The 17,213-nt window shown below is 41.9% G+C and overlaps 1 protein-coding gene across 1 annotated transcript; it reads left to right on the top strand.

Moving 5' to 3' along the window:
* The first annotated feature begins 1,436 nt into the window (after positions 1-1,436).
* znf622 (zinc finger protein 622) lies at positions 1,437-14,473 on the top strand. Its single transcript, XM_083781473.1, has 9 exons — positions 1,437-1,573; positions 3,010-3,151; positions 3,919-4,070; positions 6,382-6,757; positions 8,093-8,383; positions 9,244-9,406; positions 9,934-10,049; positions 10,525-10,668; positions 13,014-14,473. Exons 2-9 carry the CDS (start codon positions 3,019-3,021, stop codon positions 13,145-13,147), a joined length of 1,509 nt encoding a protein of 502 aa, XP_083637599.1. The 5' UTR covers positions 1,437-1,573; positions 3,010-3,018; the 3' UTR covers positions 13,148-14,473.
* Positions 14,474-17,213: the final 2,740 nt, after the last annotated feature.

Genomic DNA, 17,213 nt, shown 5'->3' with positions numbered 1-17,213 from the left:
GGATCTCTTCGACAAATTGGTCTCACCAGTCATGCTGTACACATGTGAAATCTGGGGGTTCGAAAAACTAGAAAAGTTACATTTGAAATTTCTCAAGTATATCCTAAAAGTTAAAACAACTACCTGTAGTAATATGGTGTATGGTGAGCTGGGAAGGTACCCAATTTGTATCGCTGTTAAAAAGAGACTTATCGGGTACTGGGCCCGGTTGATCGAAGGAAAAGAGAGTAAACTGAGTCGAATAATGTACGACTGTCTGCTTAACCTGTTCAACACAGGTGCCCATGTGTCACCTTGGGTTGCACAGGTGAAGAAAATACTGGATGACTGTGGTATGTCTTACATTTGGTTGGCCCAGAAATGTAATAACATTGACTGGTTGAAGCGAACTGTTGAACAAAGGTTGAAAGACCAGTTTTTGCAAAAGTGGCAAAGTGAACTCAATAGTATGACATCATGTGACACCTATGTTGAATACAAACAAGAGTTCAAACTAGAAAAATACCTTCTATGTGAAAACCGTAAGTATAGACAAGCTATTTGCAATCTTAGGCTAAACAACACAAGAATCCCAAAGGTCATCGGTAGATATAAAGGTTTGGAAAGAAATCAGAGGATTTGTAACCTATGTAATGAAGCCAGAATTGGAGATGAGTATCATGTTTTGTTGGAATGTAAGAATACTGGCATTATGAATTTCAGGCAAAAATACCTGCCAATTTATTTTAACACCCTTCTATGTTTAAATTAATTGCATTACTAAAATCTGAAAAACAAAAAGTAATCTATAAATTAGGTGCTTTTCTGAAAAATGTTCTTCCACTGTACAAATAAGGAAAGCCTTCCGATATGTCTATGTATAGGCTATCGTGTAATCTGTAATGTATTGTATACTTTCGATTGTATACTTTTATGAATCTGTGCTCCAAACCATGTGATCATGGTCGTGAGTTAAATAAATGATGATGATGATGATAAAATTGTGGATGTGTGATTTGTTCTGAACTAATTATACCCACTAGGTGCCAGTGTAAAACTAAACGAAGGGAAAAGTGTATCAACCACAGTCTAGCGGCTAGCCAGTCAGAAACAGTGGAACATGCATGACTACAGAACATAGAATATTTAGAAGAATCTCTTTTTTATGCAACAATTAAAGTCACTTGGTAACAGCAAAGAAATAGATTTAGGTAACCTATTTCAACCTGGCATCCCCTATTTTGGACCATAAACTGCCATTGTGTCTATCTATACCAGTTTGCTGCTCTGGGCCTCAACAGTCTCATTTTGGGCATGAGATATATTTTGCCACGGCCTTTTTTTTTTTTTTTTTGCTGTTTAAAAGAATATAGAATGTCTTACCGTATTTATAATCTCAAGTTCCACATCCAGTCCAGTTGGTGGCGGTAATGCACCTCTAATCACAACGAAGAATCGTCGAGTTCAAGGGTCACCAGGAAGTAACCCTCGTGTTTGCAGCATAGGAGCAGTATCACAACAACATTAACAAGCGACGCGTGTTATATACATTTATATTTATACACATTATAGAGGATTCGGTGCTGTAATTAAAGTAAGTGAACTTTGTATGTCATTTCGTTTCACTGTTATACTGTTGATGATACGCATGCGTCAACGTTTAGTTGCTAATGTTAGCTGTTTTTTTGTGGTGGAAGAAGGATGACTCTTGATTTATTCTACTTGAGTAAAAAAGCACTAAATAAATACCAAAACGTAGAAATAGAAAGTACAAAGCCCTAACATCCAAAATGTTACAAACACGTATTGGCTTTAGTAGTCAGACTCATTATGCAGAATAGTGACCTTTTTACAAACTGCTACTGTAATAAACGGAATCTAAATAATAGTACAGCATTCTGTTCTAATGTTCTGTCATGATATGAGACAGAAAGACAGATTGAATGGAACACAACCACCCTAAAGACTAATCATTGTGTATATTCCTGCACTATACCTGCATCGAGTGATCTTGGTACATAGCTACTTTCTGTCAAGACATCCTCTGTGCTGGAGTTTGGAAGCACTCGCCGTACGTCACTGAACGGCCCTGCATTCCACCTGTTTCGAAATTGCACATAATGCAGGAGGCAGCAGCGCGACCCGTTAACAAAAACGAGTGCTTCCAAACTGCAACACTTAGAAAAAGAATCACTTGCAGAGGATGTCTTGACAGAAAGTATCTCATAACATCTCTACGGTGGATTTTTATGAAAAACAAGCTCGGCAGATTGAAAGAGGATAATTCAAGCTTGGACTACAGCTGCAATGTTGGTGAGTTTAACGTCGTTTAAGACAAGCAGATCACAAACCAAAAATGATGAATAGGAAGTGGATGGAGCTTGTTGCAACTCTAGATTCAACCCATTGTAAAAAAATCTAGAGTTGCAAATTGCGGCTATGTGCTTTGAACTTTCAATATATACAACTTATTAACTGCAATCTACCGTTATCTGTCTATCTGTGTTTATTGTGTAACTTACAAGTGACTACAGGGTGTGCAGTGTGGTGTGGACCACATTAAGCTGCACAGCCTTATGCAACGGTTTACCCTCTTAACTAACGTTTTGTCAGGATACAACTGCCTGGCTGGCACCCCAGATCCATGATCTATAACAAACCGTTACAATGTGATTTAGTTATTTTTTACTACTACTATTATTGTGGGCTCGAGTAGTGATGCCACTATTGTCATCAGTATTGTCTAGTTATTATTATTATTATTATTATTATTATTATCATCATCATCATGGTAGAGATTGTAGTATACACAATTTAGGCATTTAGCAGACGCTCTTATTAATCCAGAACGACACCACATGGTCATACGCATACTCAAGTATAGTGAAGTAGTGAAAAGGTCCACTTTTGGAGGTCCACTTTCTATACTCACACGGTGGGCCCCAGCCCGCAGGTTGAGAACCACTGGTATAATGTGTGTGTGTGTGTGTGTGTGTGTGTGTGTGTGTGTGTGTGTGTGTGTCCGTCCAGCCAGGCGTCATGTCGTCCTACACCTGCATCAGCTGCAGGGTGGCGTTCAGCGATGGCGAGGTGCAGCGGGCGCACTACAAGACCGACTGGCACCGCTACAACCTGAAGCGCAAGGTGGCCGAGATGCCACCCGTCACCGCTGGTGAGTACACTCACAGATGGTGTATAGAGAAAGATGTAGAAAGATCCTACACAAACTCATAGAATATGCACAGCACATAGTTGAGGTGCTGGGTTGGAAAGTGAAGAAAAATAAAAATAAACCCGCACACTCATCTGCTCCAATATAATTTATTGACGGCGTTTCGAGCCAAGGCTCTTCATCTGGTCAAACGGGTAAGGGTTTATTCTTCTTTTTTTATTTAGAAAGATCCACCAATCCAATTGTAGCCTCTAGCTAGAGGCCATTTTTAATGTTCGGAAAATTGTGTGGCTTGTGGCGATTGGGTCCAATATTTAGCTGAGTGACCATGGTTCAGAAGGTGCGTTCACGTTCACCACTAGAATGAATAGAATACTATTGGGCACCTACGCCTCACAGATACGGGAAGCAAACCGGAGATGGCACGTCTGTCTTTCTTTTTTGTTTTTGGTACAATGTTATTTTGTTATACTAGTGTTACTAGGTGTCATGCCAGTCATGACAGTACCACGAAGAAGCTGCTGGCTGTCATGCCCAAGTGTTGGGCATCCTTTAAAAAAGTATTATTACTTGGTATCACATAGGTATTACATACTATTATAGCTCATTAGAGTTTTTATTTTTTTGTCATAATGACAAACACAACACGCAACTGTGTGTGGGGCCCACACACAGTTGCGTGTTGTAACTTGCTGTTGTATCTTCCTGACTCACCTGCCACCTGCTTACTGATAATCTATTGTATCTATCCTTCTCTCCCCATGCAGAGAACTTCCAGGAGAGGGTCCTGTCCCAGCGGGCCGCAGCAGACCTCCAGCTGGCGGTCGCGGCCGCCGGGGAGTTCTGTGCCACCTGCAGCAAGAAGTTCAACACCGCCAACGCTTACCAGAACCATCTGCAGTCGCACAAACACCAACAGGTACCACAACCAGGGCAGGAATTTCACGGTGGCCATTGCCGTCGTTGCCCCTCTCTTTGGCCGTGTGCCCCTCGAAAAAGTATATGCCCATACGGCCATAGTGCCTTAATAACTACCCCCGCTGCTGCTGGTTGACATGACGCGTGCGCACACACACACACACACACCCGCACGCCTCCTCCTCCGCGCCACACATACACGCACTGACAGAGTAAACGGGGGGCATTTAGCCCACACGCTGCCTACTTGTGTAGCTAATCTAGCTATCCGGTCAAACTGCAACTATCACTCAAAACAAAATAATGTTTTCTACAGTTGCGACAGTGTGGCGGTCCTACGTCACATGCATTAACGTTGGTAGCTGGTCGGACATGGTCCAGCTGATTTATTTTTGTCTAATGCGAAACAGCGTGGCTGTCCATACAAGGAGGAGGAGAGATGATCTACTGTATCTATCTAGCTTGTTTCCCTCTCAGTCAATGTGGCAACCCTGGTCAAAGCGGTGTTGACTGTTGTGGATCCGAATGATAATTTAGCTTAGCACACAACAGCTAGGAGGATGCAGCAGGCTGCTGCCGTCATGTTTAACAGTATTTTGCGCAATTTATGTCCCCAAATTTATGGATATGGACTTATGGCTCCATCGCTGCCTCTTTCTTTAGTAGAAGTAGAAATTTAACGTGTTGCTGACTGTTTACCGTCCCTCTCACACACACACACACACCGCCTCGAGACCCCGATATTTATTTATCACGTTAACGCCGATGTGCCATTGTGCCCCGAGATTTTTAGGTTATGAAAAGTGTTACTTTCGGACAAATCAGGCGGAGCACCTGGACATATCAAACGGCACACTAAAGTGTCGCGGAACACAGGTTGGGAAACACTGATCTAGCCCACCAAAACAAACATAAATGTACTTTTGCGTCGCATTATGGATAGCGACAGAAGAATATCTTGGATATAATTAAACAATTGTTCCCCTGTGCACACACTGCACAGCACACACTGTTTCCAAGTAAGAACAAAAAACTGATCTGAACAATTTCACTTTGTGTTGACTTACTGTATCTCCAGAGTCCTCAGTCATGCAGCCCCACAATGGAGAAATTATCGTATCTTATCTCTCTACATTGCCATGTTATTCAATATATTAGTTTAGCACAAAATATAGGCTTTTCTAAACCAAGCCTTTATTCAAAAGTTATGCAGGCTGTCATTGTATTTTCTGTAAATTAACTCACAGTTTAACTCAATGATCCTCAGCCATTTACATTTCAAGGACCCCCAAATTAAATGTATATGAATTAGCCTAGGGTGACAGCCTGACAGGGTCCTAGGCCATTTCATTATGATGTTCATCTCTGGACTGGGACCCCAACAATATTTTACAACAGTAGCTACTTATATTATAAATCACAATCGGCGCCGGGGTTCCTTCAAAATAGAAGCTCGGGGTGCTTTTACTCCGGGGAAAAACCTAGCATGCAAAAACATCTTTTGCTTGCTTACCTTGCTCTCGTTTCGATCAAAATCGCTCGATGATCCCTCGCGTTCATATTTTGAACGAGAGGCAGGTCAGAAGTCAGAAATGAAGATCTTAGTATATCCATCTGATCAAAACCATGGAGAGCTCCTTAGATTAGCAGATCTGAGGGATTATTTCTGCAGCGGTAAACAGGGAAGTGACCGGGACCGTGGGTGAACGAAGAGTGAATAGTATGGTGGCCTTGGAGGCCACCATATCAATCGGTGTTGATTTCATTGACTAAAACTATGACGAAAAATGTTCTTTGACTACCTTTTTTCACAGAGGAAAACTAAATAAAAAGAGTTGTTAAAATTATTGATGCTATATTAAAGCTGAAATGATGACTAAGACTAAATATATTGACAATTTCATCAAGAAATAAAAACTAGACTAATGTTAGGGAGGGACTAGTGGAGAAGAGATCCAGTAGAATTTAAGTCATTTTATACTACTGAAAATGGCACATCTACAAGATCACAACATGTTGTGCTGCGACGCATTATGAGCTTGTAGATCGTCCCGCTAAAACATATTTTAGTCGTTAAAATCAGCTGTAGATTTAGTTGACTAAAATCGTATGGATTATTTAGTTGACTAAAATTGACTAAAAGTAAAACATTTCATATGACTATAACTAAATGAAATGTTACTCAAAAGACTATCTAAAAAAAATTGCTGTCAAAATCAACACTGTCTGCGGTCCAGTTTCAAATGTTTCATTTCATTTTATTTATGGCGGTAAATGCATTTTTGTCAATAACGAATGAATGAAACCATCAGGTGGAGAAACAGGCGGTGCTGGCCGCTCAGCGGAAGGTAGAGAAGATGAACGAGAAGAACCTGGAGAAAGGTCTGAGCGGAGGAGAGGAGGAGGAGGAGGAGGGGGAGGAGGAGGAGGAGGGGAGGACGGACCACGACGCCAAGAACCAGGCCCTGAGGGACGCCCTGAAGGATCAGCAGCACCGTGCCGCGCCAGGAAAGACCCAGGCCTCCTCCTCCACAGGCCCACAGGAGGAGAAGGAAGGAGGAGCGGAGGAGAGGAGGCGAGCGGAGAAAGCTCCTCGCATGGTGTGGCTGGAGGAGCAGGCCAGGAGGATGGAGACCAAAGACAAGGAGGAGCAAGGAGACGCAGCGGTGGCGGCAACAGCAGACGAAGGTGAGGAGACATAATCGTCGTTTATCCCATTAAAGACTTCCAAATGCCTTCTAAATCAGTAGTTCTCAAACGTTTTAGTGCCAAGGACCACTCTGAATGGTATGTAGTTGCCCGCAGACCCTCCCAAATCTTCTAGAAGAAACTAAATTATTCTTTCTTCAAACATTCTCCACACAGATTTAAAATCTAAAATTACACAGATGCAAGCCTTCTCGGTTTTAATGGGTTATTCAGCTTTCAGCACGATTACAATTTACGAGTTTTGCTGATTACAGCACAGAACACAAGCATCATTTAAGAAATCATTAACAGTCTGCACATATATGCGATTGGGGATTTCTTGTATCTCAATTCCTGAGGGCGGGAAGCCAATTTCTATATATTAGTAATAATTGTATAATTAATAATTCATGTAGGACATTTCAAAACCTAATTTACAAAGTGCTGTACATGCATGTAACCAGTATAGGGAGCAAAGCGCAAAGAGTTGGCCATAAAAGCAAGGGCAATCCACGAAAATGAAAACAAATGTATAAAATGTAACAGATGCCAAATAACAAAAACAACAGATAGAAGATTCAAGAATGAAACGTAGCTTCAAACAGGTGTGTCTTGAGGAGTGATTTAAAATGGCTCGTTGATGTAGCACGCTTGATAATTAGGGCTACAAATATTGATTATTGTTGTATTACTTTTTCGATTAATCAAATAACCGAGAGCATTCTAACCAGTGGTTCTCATAGTGGAGTCCAGGGGTTTGAACTGATTGATTGAATACTTTATTAGGCAGAAATTATACAGAACAGAGTACGGTTAAACACTTAGTCAAAAGGATATCACCGACAAAAGTCCTTGAGGTCTTGTTTCCATTCAGGTCCTGGCTGTATTTTGTCTCGCTGCTCTCATATGGAGACGTTTAGAGTCAAAGGTCACGTCTCACCTAGACACAGGATCCGACACAGATTTTGACATGATTCAAATAACACCTGAGCCAGAACGCAGGCTCTATTAGCTCAATGGTAAAAATGTCAGCACCGGGACAGTTCAAATCCGGTGTAGAGGAGAAAAGTTTCATAGTGCAGCAGTTTTTATATAGCATCACAATCATTTTAACACATTCAGACCATACGACGTGTGGAAATGTCATAGCTAATCCAACCGAACTGATGACGTGTGCTTTTCATTGATATCAAACGAAAGAAGTTTTTTTTTTTGGTTGGCCTATCCTTCTGCAATGTACTAGTAGAAGGCCACGCGTAATCTAGGGAGCTCTCTGTGGTTTTGACCAGACTAGACCTGTACGTGCCCATAAACTAACTCCTGTGTCTCTTCTAGAAGAGTGGGAGGACGTCAACAACGACGATGATGATGATGACGACGACGACGATGACATGGAAGAGGACGAAGTGCCGGGGGAGTCGATGGAGCAGCAGGAGGAGTCGTCAGCGCTGTCGGTCGACAGGCCGGACGTTCTTCCCGGCTCCCTCGCCGTCACAGACTGTCTGTTCTGCTCGCATCACTCCAGGACACTTGTCAAGAACGTCGCTCACATGACCAAAATGCACAGCTTCTTCATCCCTGACGTGGAGTTCCTGGTCGATCTGAAAGGAATGATATGCTACCTGGGTGAGTTAGTGGTAGCGCTATTTATCAGATCCACAAGCCTGAAATGTCTTTATTCCATGCATAACCTTTTGCAGACTATGTGGTTGAACATGATTGACACTTGCTGAAACTCTGCATCTTAGTCACCTTCAGGCGGCGCGCCTCAGTCGGTGAAAACGAGTGCAGATTTTTATATATATACTGTTATTGACATTGGTGCAAGAAGAGTATCAGTGTGTTCTGTGTTGTACATTAGATTAATGAGTGTCAAGTTCAACCACATAGGGCTTGAACTTGACACCCGCACAGATGGCACGGTGGCGCAGTTGGTAGCCCCTCGGTGGGTCGCCAAATTATTTTGGGGGGTCCCCAAATTTTACATAGTACATGCATAAACCTTCCTTAATGATTATATCTGGTTTCAGTATTCATTTATGATATACTTTCTCTAATATTAAGGTTATTTTTGCAGTTTGTATTGGTGATTGGGAGGGGGGCGGGGGTCGCGAGACATGGCCAAAGCATTTCCGGGGGTCCCCGCCAAAAACGTTGAGACCCCCTGCTCTAGGGTAGGTACCCTCACAAAAAACATGCAGTAATCCTGGTCTCTAAACTACCTCCCCCTGGCCAACTGGGGCGCCTGATGGAAGGGAAAGGAACTGGTCGGAAAAACGTGTTCCTTCTACACGCTACGTCCGGCCTGGGAAACTCTCCCCTGTCGGGTATCATGCATAGAAGGAAGCATGAGGTCAGTCCGCGCAGGATTACTTTAGATAATTGACCCAAAAAATGGGTTGCAAAATCGTGTGATAAGAATTATAAAGAAAGTGTGTGTGTGTGTGTGTGTGTGTGTGTGTGTGTGTGTGTCGTCGTCTTTCCAGCGGAGAAGGTGGGTGCTGGCAACGTGTGTCTGTGGTGTAACGAGAAGGGACGCTCGTTTTACTCCACCAAGGCGGTGCAGGGTCACATGGTGGACAAGAGCCACTGTAAGCTGTTCACCGACGGAGACGCGGCACTGGAGTTTGCAGACTTCTATGACTTCAGGTAATGAACAGTTTGAATTTAGACTGGAATTTAGACTTTATTAACCACACCAAAGGGTCACCTTGATGCAACTCCTTGGGTCCAAACGGTTGCAAGGAGTTAACGCTAAAACCGTCTCAACTTTGGTGTGGTTTGGGCCATTGAATTCCATGCGTTGAATCACTAGGGTCAACGTGGGTCAACGCGCAACAAGACATATCACACCGCAGGGACAACACTAAAACCGTCTTGACCCTTTGGTGAGGTTAGGGCTTTAGAGCCAGACCCCTATAACGGGCATTACCTCACTGTTTTGACAACATACGTATTGGCAATTATACAAGCCCACAGCGCCTTGTGTGGCCTTATAGATCGGCTATTTTCACTGTTTAAAAAATGATCATAAAAAGGAACAGTTTTGGACACCCAACGACAATATATATATATATATATAACTTTAAGTTTTTCAAAACACTGTTAGGATTTAGAAGGCATTTAGAATCGGACTCGCGTTAATAATAGTATGTGTTTGTTACTTGTGCCAACAGGACTAGTTACCCAGACAGGAAGGAGGGAGAGGATGCTGACATGGAAGATGAAGGTTTACCTGACGAGAAGAACCTGGAATATGATGAAGAAACTGAGTTCCTGACTCTGCCTTCAGGTAACTGACTCACTACTAAACTACCTGACTCTGCCTTCAGGTAACTGACTCACTGACTGACTCACTACTAAACTACCTGTCTCTGCCTTCAGGTAACTGACGGACTCTGTAACGCTTCCCTCGACTCTTACACAATGCACACACACACAGGAATACACAGGGTGAAAAGTATGTGATAGCCTATGTGCGCTAGAGCGCAGGACGCTAAATCTTGATTTTCGTTAAATAATTATGTCTCTCTGCGTTTCTCTCTCTCTGTATGAGTGCACGTGGTCCAAATGTTTCCATTATAACAGTTGCCCTGCTGCATAGATTTCGACACTGTTTTATCAACATATCCAAGTGAGATGCGTTGGTTTAAAGTTTTTTAGACTATATTTGACAGCAGTGAGCACCAAAAAAGCTGTCTAGAGGCCATTACTGTTAACTGACTCATTATGCATTTGTTAACTTCCTTCTACATCGTTTGCTCCAGGTGCGAGGATCGGCCATCGCTCGTTGATGCGGTACTACAAGCAACGCTTTGGTGTCCAGAGGACGGTGGCTGTGAGGACCAATAGGAACACAGTGGGGCGTGTCCTCAAGCAGTACCGAGCCCTGGGATGGGCGGGAGACATGGGTATGAGAGTTTTTTTAAATACGTTCTGTTGGGATAACCAATCGTACTTTACTGTGCATTGACAATATTATCCACATACCCACTGTTGACACATACACATCAGTGTTATGTCCACAGCATTTTATGTAGACCGCACTATAGTATATATGCATAGTTCATTATATTCCACTGTTAGGTTTTTAGCATACGTATGATTCATGATGACTATTTTTATGTATTTGATGTATTACCATGTCTTTTGTTCCTGCTTACTGTAAATCGCTCTGGATTAAGAGCATCTGCTAAATGCCTAAATTGTAAATCCTTTGCAAAAATGAAACAAAAACATAACTCCTTCAGCGCCACCTGGTGGTCACCAGTTTAGGCTCTGAGTGCCAATTCTCCCATTATAAAGAAAGAAAGAATTTGTAATTCTATTATGCATGTAATGTGCATGTCATCACCTGTACACCAGATTAGAGGAATTTTCAAAATATGTTTTTTTTTTGTTTTTTTTTAAAGACGTCTTGTCGTCCGTGGCATCCATTACAAAGACGGCAATAAGACGTCTTGTCGTCCCTGGCACTCAAACAGTTTTAATATTAATTATTTGTTATCCTCAAAAACGATTATTTCAATATTTGATTATACAGACCCCTAGTTGTAGTTGATAGTCTGTAGTACATATGCATATATTCGCTGGTGCTAGACTGACCATTTATACTTCATATTTATCATCATCATCATCATACTATAATTCAGTCAATGGCTGCGGTTACATGAGGGCTTTTTCATTCAGAATGAAAACTTCAGAATTAATTAATTCAGAAATAATGTTTTTTGCTGCGTGTTTACATGGGAAAGGTCATTCCGAATGAGTGTTTACATGGACAATACTTTTAAATCCCATTATTTCATTCCACATCAGGTTTGGGGCTGGGAAGGCTTCTGATTGGATAGGGGGCGGGCGGATATGTTTACGTCCAGTGGTAGAAAGTACATTTACTTTAGTACTAAAGTACAATTTTGAGGTATTTCTACTTTACCTTCCAATTGTTTTACTTTTACTACACTACACTACAAAACAAAATAATAATTATAAAAAACCACTTTTATGCCGTATTACTTTATATTTGATGTATCCTGTAGCCTATGAGAGGTTTCTAATATAATTTCTTAATATAATTAATAGCAAAACAAGAGCATAATATAGCCATACCAATTACATGGAAACAAGCATGCACAGAAAGACCAGAATGAACTTCAATCCGAATGAGTGTTTACATGAGTCCACAATTGTTTCAATAGGATTTTAAAAAGGAATAAACCGGTCAGTTACATCAGATCTAAGTTTAAATCAGATTGACCATTTTCATTCCGATTTAAGTTTTTGTAGGCGTTTACATGAGAACTTTTAATAGGATTTAACTTTTATTCTGAATGAAAAGGGGATTTAACTGTCCATGTAAACGTAGCCTCTGTCTGTGTGTGTGTCTGTCTGTGTGTGTCTGTATGTCAGAAACACCGCCATATCTCCTCACCGCCTGCACCAATTGCTCCCACTTTTCACACAGGCATTGACCATAATAATATGGAGGTCTTAACGAAGCCCTTTTTCCAATTTAACTAATTATAAATTAATAATGAATTTATTAGTGAATTAAAACAGCGAAAACGCACCCAGGGCGCAGTACCCCCTCGGCCACAAGGGGGGGTACTGCGCCCGTCTCACAACGGGTAAGGGCTAGTAGATACAATTTACGTTAAGTTAATGCAGTCAAAACTTGATTCAAGCCCAGGTGGTGGCGTAACCGTCTGGGCACCCGACTGGTAATCCAGTCGCAGTGTGCCGCGGGTTCGACTCCCGAGCCCGACACGGCCTTTACTGCATGTCTTCCCCCATCTCTCTCCCGTTTCCTGTCAGCCTACTGACAACCAATAAACCAATAAAAAGCGTAAGCCGCAAAAAACTAATCTTAAAAAAAAAAAAAAAAAATTGATTCAAGGCCTAACGGCGGGGCTCCACCGGGCGTGTTGCGTTTCCGTCGCGTGTGCCAAAAACAAACCAGGGCAATTTGAATGCATTCACGCAACGCGGGCAGTGGAGCCATCCTTCATTGATTAAAAAGGGAACATTCCCTGGCGGTGACGGAGACGCGGCGATGACGCGCCCGGTGGAGCCCCGGTGTAAGGCTGTGTGTCTTCACATTCTTCCCTGCTGAAAATGCAGATCGCTCCTCTTATGTCCACAGGCAGAGTTAAGTTGTTTTTAAATGGAGCCCGCCATCGAGCTCTAGTTCAAAGCAGTGAGGTGTGCACCGAACATAATGCTCTTCATTGTCTTGTGGATGTGTCTCCCCGTGCAGCAGGCTCGTGCTCCTATCGTCAGCAGAAGGACATGCAGTACGTTCAAAGGATGAAGAGTAGATGGATGATGAGGATGGGAATGAACCACAACAAAACCAAACAGCACCACTTCAGAGCCCAAGTCATGTTCTAAACCAGTTCTTCTCAGACCTTTTCATTTCAAGCACCCCCTGTTTGCTATGCATTAGACCACGGACCCCCATGGAACCGAATGGACCCTGGCGGGTCTATTTGGTTCCATTTCTCATTTCTTGGAGTTACAGTTCCTAACTATCACTCGTTTTTGAGGACCTGACTTTGAGAATCAATGTTGTAACTCCCCCGGGACCTGACGCAGGGGTGAGCGACCTTTTTGGTTTCCCAAGAATTACCCAGTGCCAGTCAGTGAAAACATCATTACTTTTACATCTTACTATAGGCTGGAAAAATAAGTCTAAACATTTACAGGAGTAGTTCACCCAACAAATGACTTATTTTCTATAATTGACACACCCCATGAAGCTTTGAATTCATGGACATTGGTTTTTTATTGTATTTTTTTGTGTGACATACCTAAACCAATAATTTTAGAACCGGCAAAGTCTCCTACTGACAATGACCCGGTCATCAAATTATTGCTCAGGAATGTCACAAATAATACAAAATCTCCATGAATTCAAGGTTTTGTGGGGTCATTTTTGTGGTGTCCCTATTTTGGGAATGTAATTAGAGGTAAAAGGTATTTATTTTTATGGCACCTACAAGCTCATGTTTTCCGATGTGACTTGTGAGCATGCAGATCCGATGTGACTTGTGAGCATGCAGATCCGATGTGACTAGGTATACCAACTGTTTGTCCTACAATGAGGTAACCATATATAGAATAAAGAAGTGGTTGACGGTATCCAACCCTGATCTGACGTATGTGGTGTCGCTCGCCAAAAAGGTCTGATCTTCAAGATAACAATGCATTGTTGTTGTCTGCTTACTATAAAATGGCACCATATCCACCATATGTCTACTCACTGCGTCTTATTTGTGGTCTGTGATTTGAACCTCACAACTCAACTAAGTGAAGTGATTAACTTTGGTCTGTGTTCCAAACCTTTTTTTTTAACAACCAGGGCTACAATTAGCCCTTCGCTAAGTCCCTCCCCAAGGACCCCAACACGTCCTTGTCCACTAGGCACGTTAGCAGCGAGGAGAGAGGGCAAGCTGTCCTTCCCCACAGAGATGCATGTTAAATGACGGGATTTCTCCATATAAATAATTCAGACATGTATGTTTTGAGATGGTGAAAGTGATATTTTACCAAAATAAATGTTAACTATATTCTGACTTAAGCTCTTTAGTAAACAATGATGGATGAGAACTAGCCTGGTAAACCACTCCCCCTTTAAGACAAATTACAAGTCCCCTCGCCGAAAGAAATGGCGAGTGGTTAACCAGGCCAGATAAGAACCAGATAGACACAATGATCCATGTATGTGTGTATGTGATACAATCATACAGGTTCGGAATTGAGTTAATGGGTCGCACACAGCAAGAATAATTAATGAAATTAAATTCTTGCTGTGTGCAACCCAATACCTCTATTCCTATGATGTTGATCTAAGCCAACGTACTATAAGTCAGAGCGAGGTGGTTACATCATGAAGTTTGTGATATAGGTTCATCACAAATTGAATAGCATGGAAAAGAAATAAGAACATTTATTTCTGTAATATAATTTAAAAAGTGAAACCATAATATTCCAGATGAAGTGAAAAATGTTCTTGTTTTGATCTTGATTATAACCCATGAAAATCAAAGGCAGGTTTCTGAACTGTCCACACTCCACAGCCCTCCTCAGAGACACAGTAAGTAGACATGAAGATAACTAAGTTTGGAATTTGGTGAACTGGTATTTTAGCTGGTCAAGCCTGTCATTGACAGGTATTAAAGAAGCTAAAGCAGAAGTTGTGGTGGCAAAACTCGCAACCCAAATAAAGCAGACATTGTGGCCAAACTCAACCGAAACAAAGCATAGGATATAAGTGTGGAATTGATGTTTTCATTTTGTTTGGGTTTTCCATGTAGTAGCCTGCCTACCTTTTAGCAACCAGGGCTTCAATTTCATTTGAGCATGTTAAAGGTGGTGTAAGTGATATTATTTTATCAAAAATAAATGTTAATGCTATATAGGCTACTGTACTTCATTTATCACGTAAATTGTTACACATTCAGTTCAAATGAGAATAACGAGGACATCATGATGTCCTTATCTCTTTCCTGCCCAAATATGCAGATCCCTGATGTCATAAGTATGACAATGGGATTCAGTTGTTCTCAAAGTGAGGTCCAGGGACTGTCATGCTTCCTTAGGGGATTTAGGGGATTTTAAATGGACCCTTACAGGTCTGTAATATGACAGTATAGTACTATACACCAGAGCCATCTAATAGAAGAGTTGCGATATTGAGTGGGCAGAAAACAGCCCGGTCACGTGGTTCATGTGCTCATGTAACTCCCCATTCAATAGAAGTCTATGTAGAAGAGCCCCATGAAGTGAACGGAGTTTGCGTAACTCTGTCTTACTCTATGGCTTTGGTATACAAATGGAACCACATGGAGCCGTCCAGTAGTGGGAACTGAGAAGGAGACATACATACGATTGGATTCATTCCTCTCTGTCTCTGCCACTTCCTAGTTTTAATGTTGTGATTACTTGTTTGTTTTGGATGTATGCCTTCATCTGCTCTAGTAGTCCTGCTCACCACTCTGATACTTATTCATCACCCCCATGTAATGTAGTCCATGCTGACCCCTGCTGGTTGGTTTTGAGTAGGGCATCATAGATAGAACTTTAATGGAGGAAATGCATTTTTCACAGCAGTATTTCAATCTTTTGATACTTTATACTCCACTATATCTCAGATGCAAATATTGTACAGCTTTAGTTAGGCCTTGATTAAGTTTATTAATACAAAACACACATAACCCACTTAAACCCCATTTAGGATAGCTATTTAAAAAAGCATTATTTCTGAAGCATAGTGGTGGGGGCTTATACCAGTCTGTCCCTTTTTGCCCATATATTGAGATGTATGTTTGCCTGTCTGACTGTGTCCCTTTTATGCCCACTACAGGTTCACGCGCCTTCGGTATATATCTAGCGCCACGTGTCCAATCAAATAAAAACACACCCGTGTGAAGTGAGGGGCCATTTTCCCTTTTTTGTCCATAGATCTCTGTATCTGTCTGTCCTTTATTATTATGGAGATCCCTGATGTCATCAGTATGCCCATGTATGGGCATGCCGATATGCCGACATATTGAGGGAAAGAAATAAAGACTAATACAGTGCACAACTCCGACTCCGAATACCGAGTTAAACTTCACCACTTTTCAACTTATCTTCATGTAATTGGTCCTCACTAATATTCATGATAAAATGCCACTATTTATTTTCTACTCAGTCTGTGTGGAGGGCTGTGGGCAGTTCAGAAACCTGTCCACCAGGGACATCATCATTAGGCAGATTTGATTTTTAAACTATATTTATTAAATTAGATAGATAGATTTATTTCAATTTGTATTATCGTGAGAACGATTGCTTCCATTATTGCAACTTTTCGGGAATAGAAAACCTGCAGTTTATATTAGATTGGATGCACCATTGATGATGTCACTGGTGGACGGGTTTCTGAACTGCCCACCCTCCCAATATGAGACACAGACCCAGTATAAGACAAACTGGCATGTTTTCATGAACATTAGTGAGGACCAATTATATGAAGGTATACGTTGAAAAGTGGTAAAGTGGTCCTTTAAGCACCTTGTATTTTGCATTGTTAAAATTAGGCATTTAATATCAAATATCTACTGAAAGTGAAACAAGCAACTTAAACACTGCCACGATTCACTAAAGCCAGAGTAGATGTTAGGAATAAGATTATACCCTGTGCATTTCAACCACTTTAGCCTTATTGTTGCACGTACGACGCACGCGCACGACACACACGCCGTCGTCTCGTCCAGCCACCTCTCGACTAGCACCCCCCCCCCCCCCCTCTCTCTCTCTCTCTCTGTCAAACAAACCTATATGATGACGGGATGTGACGACGAGGTACGGCCGGACTCCTGTTTGGACCATAACGTCACCTCTCTCTCTCTCTCTCTCTCTCTCTCCCCCTCTCTCTCTCGCACACTGACACACGCACACCATCCACAGACAGCCT

Source organism: Protomyctophum parallelum (assembly GCF_964188405.1).
Source record: "Protomyctophum parallelum genome assembly, chromosome: 14".
Taxonomy (NCBI): Eukaryota; Metazoa; Chordata; class Actinopteri; order Myctophiformes; family Myctophidae; genus Protomyctophum; species Protomyctophum parallelum.
This window is presented reverse-complemented; position numbering and strand designations above follow the sequence as displayed.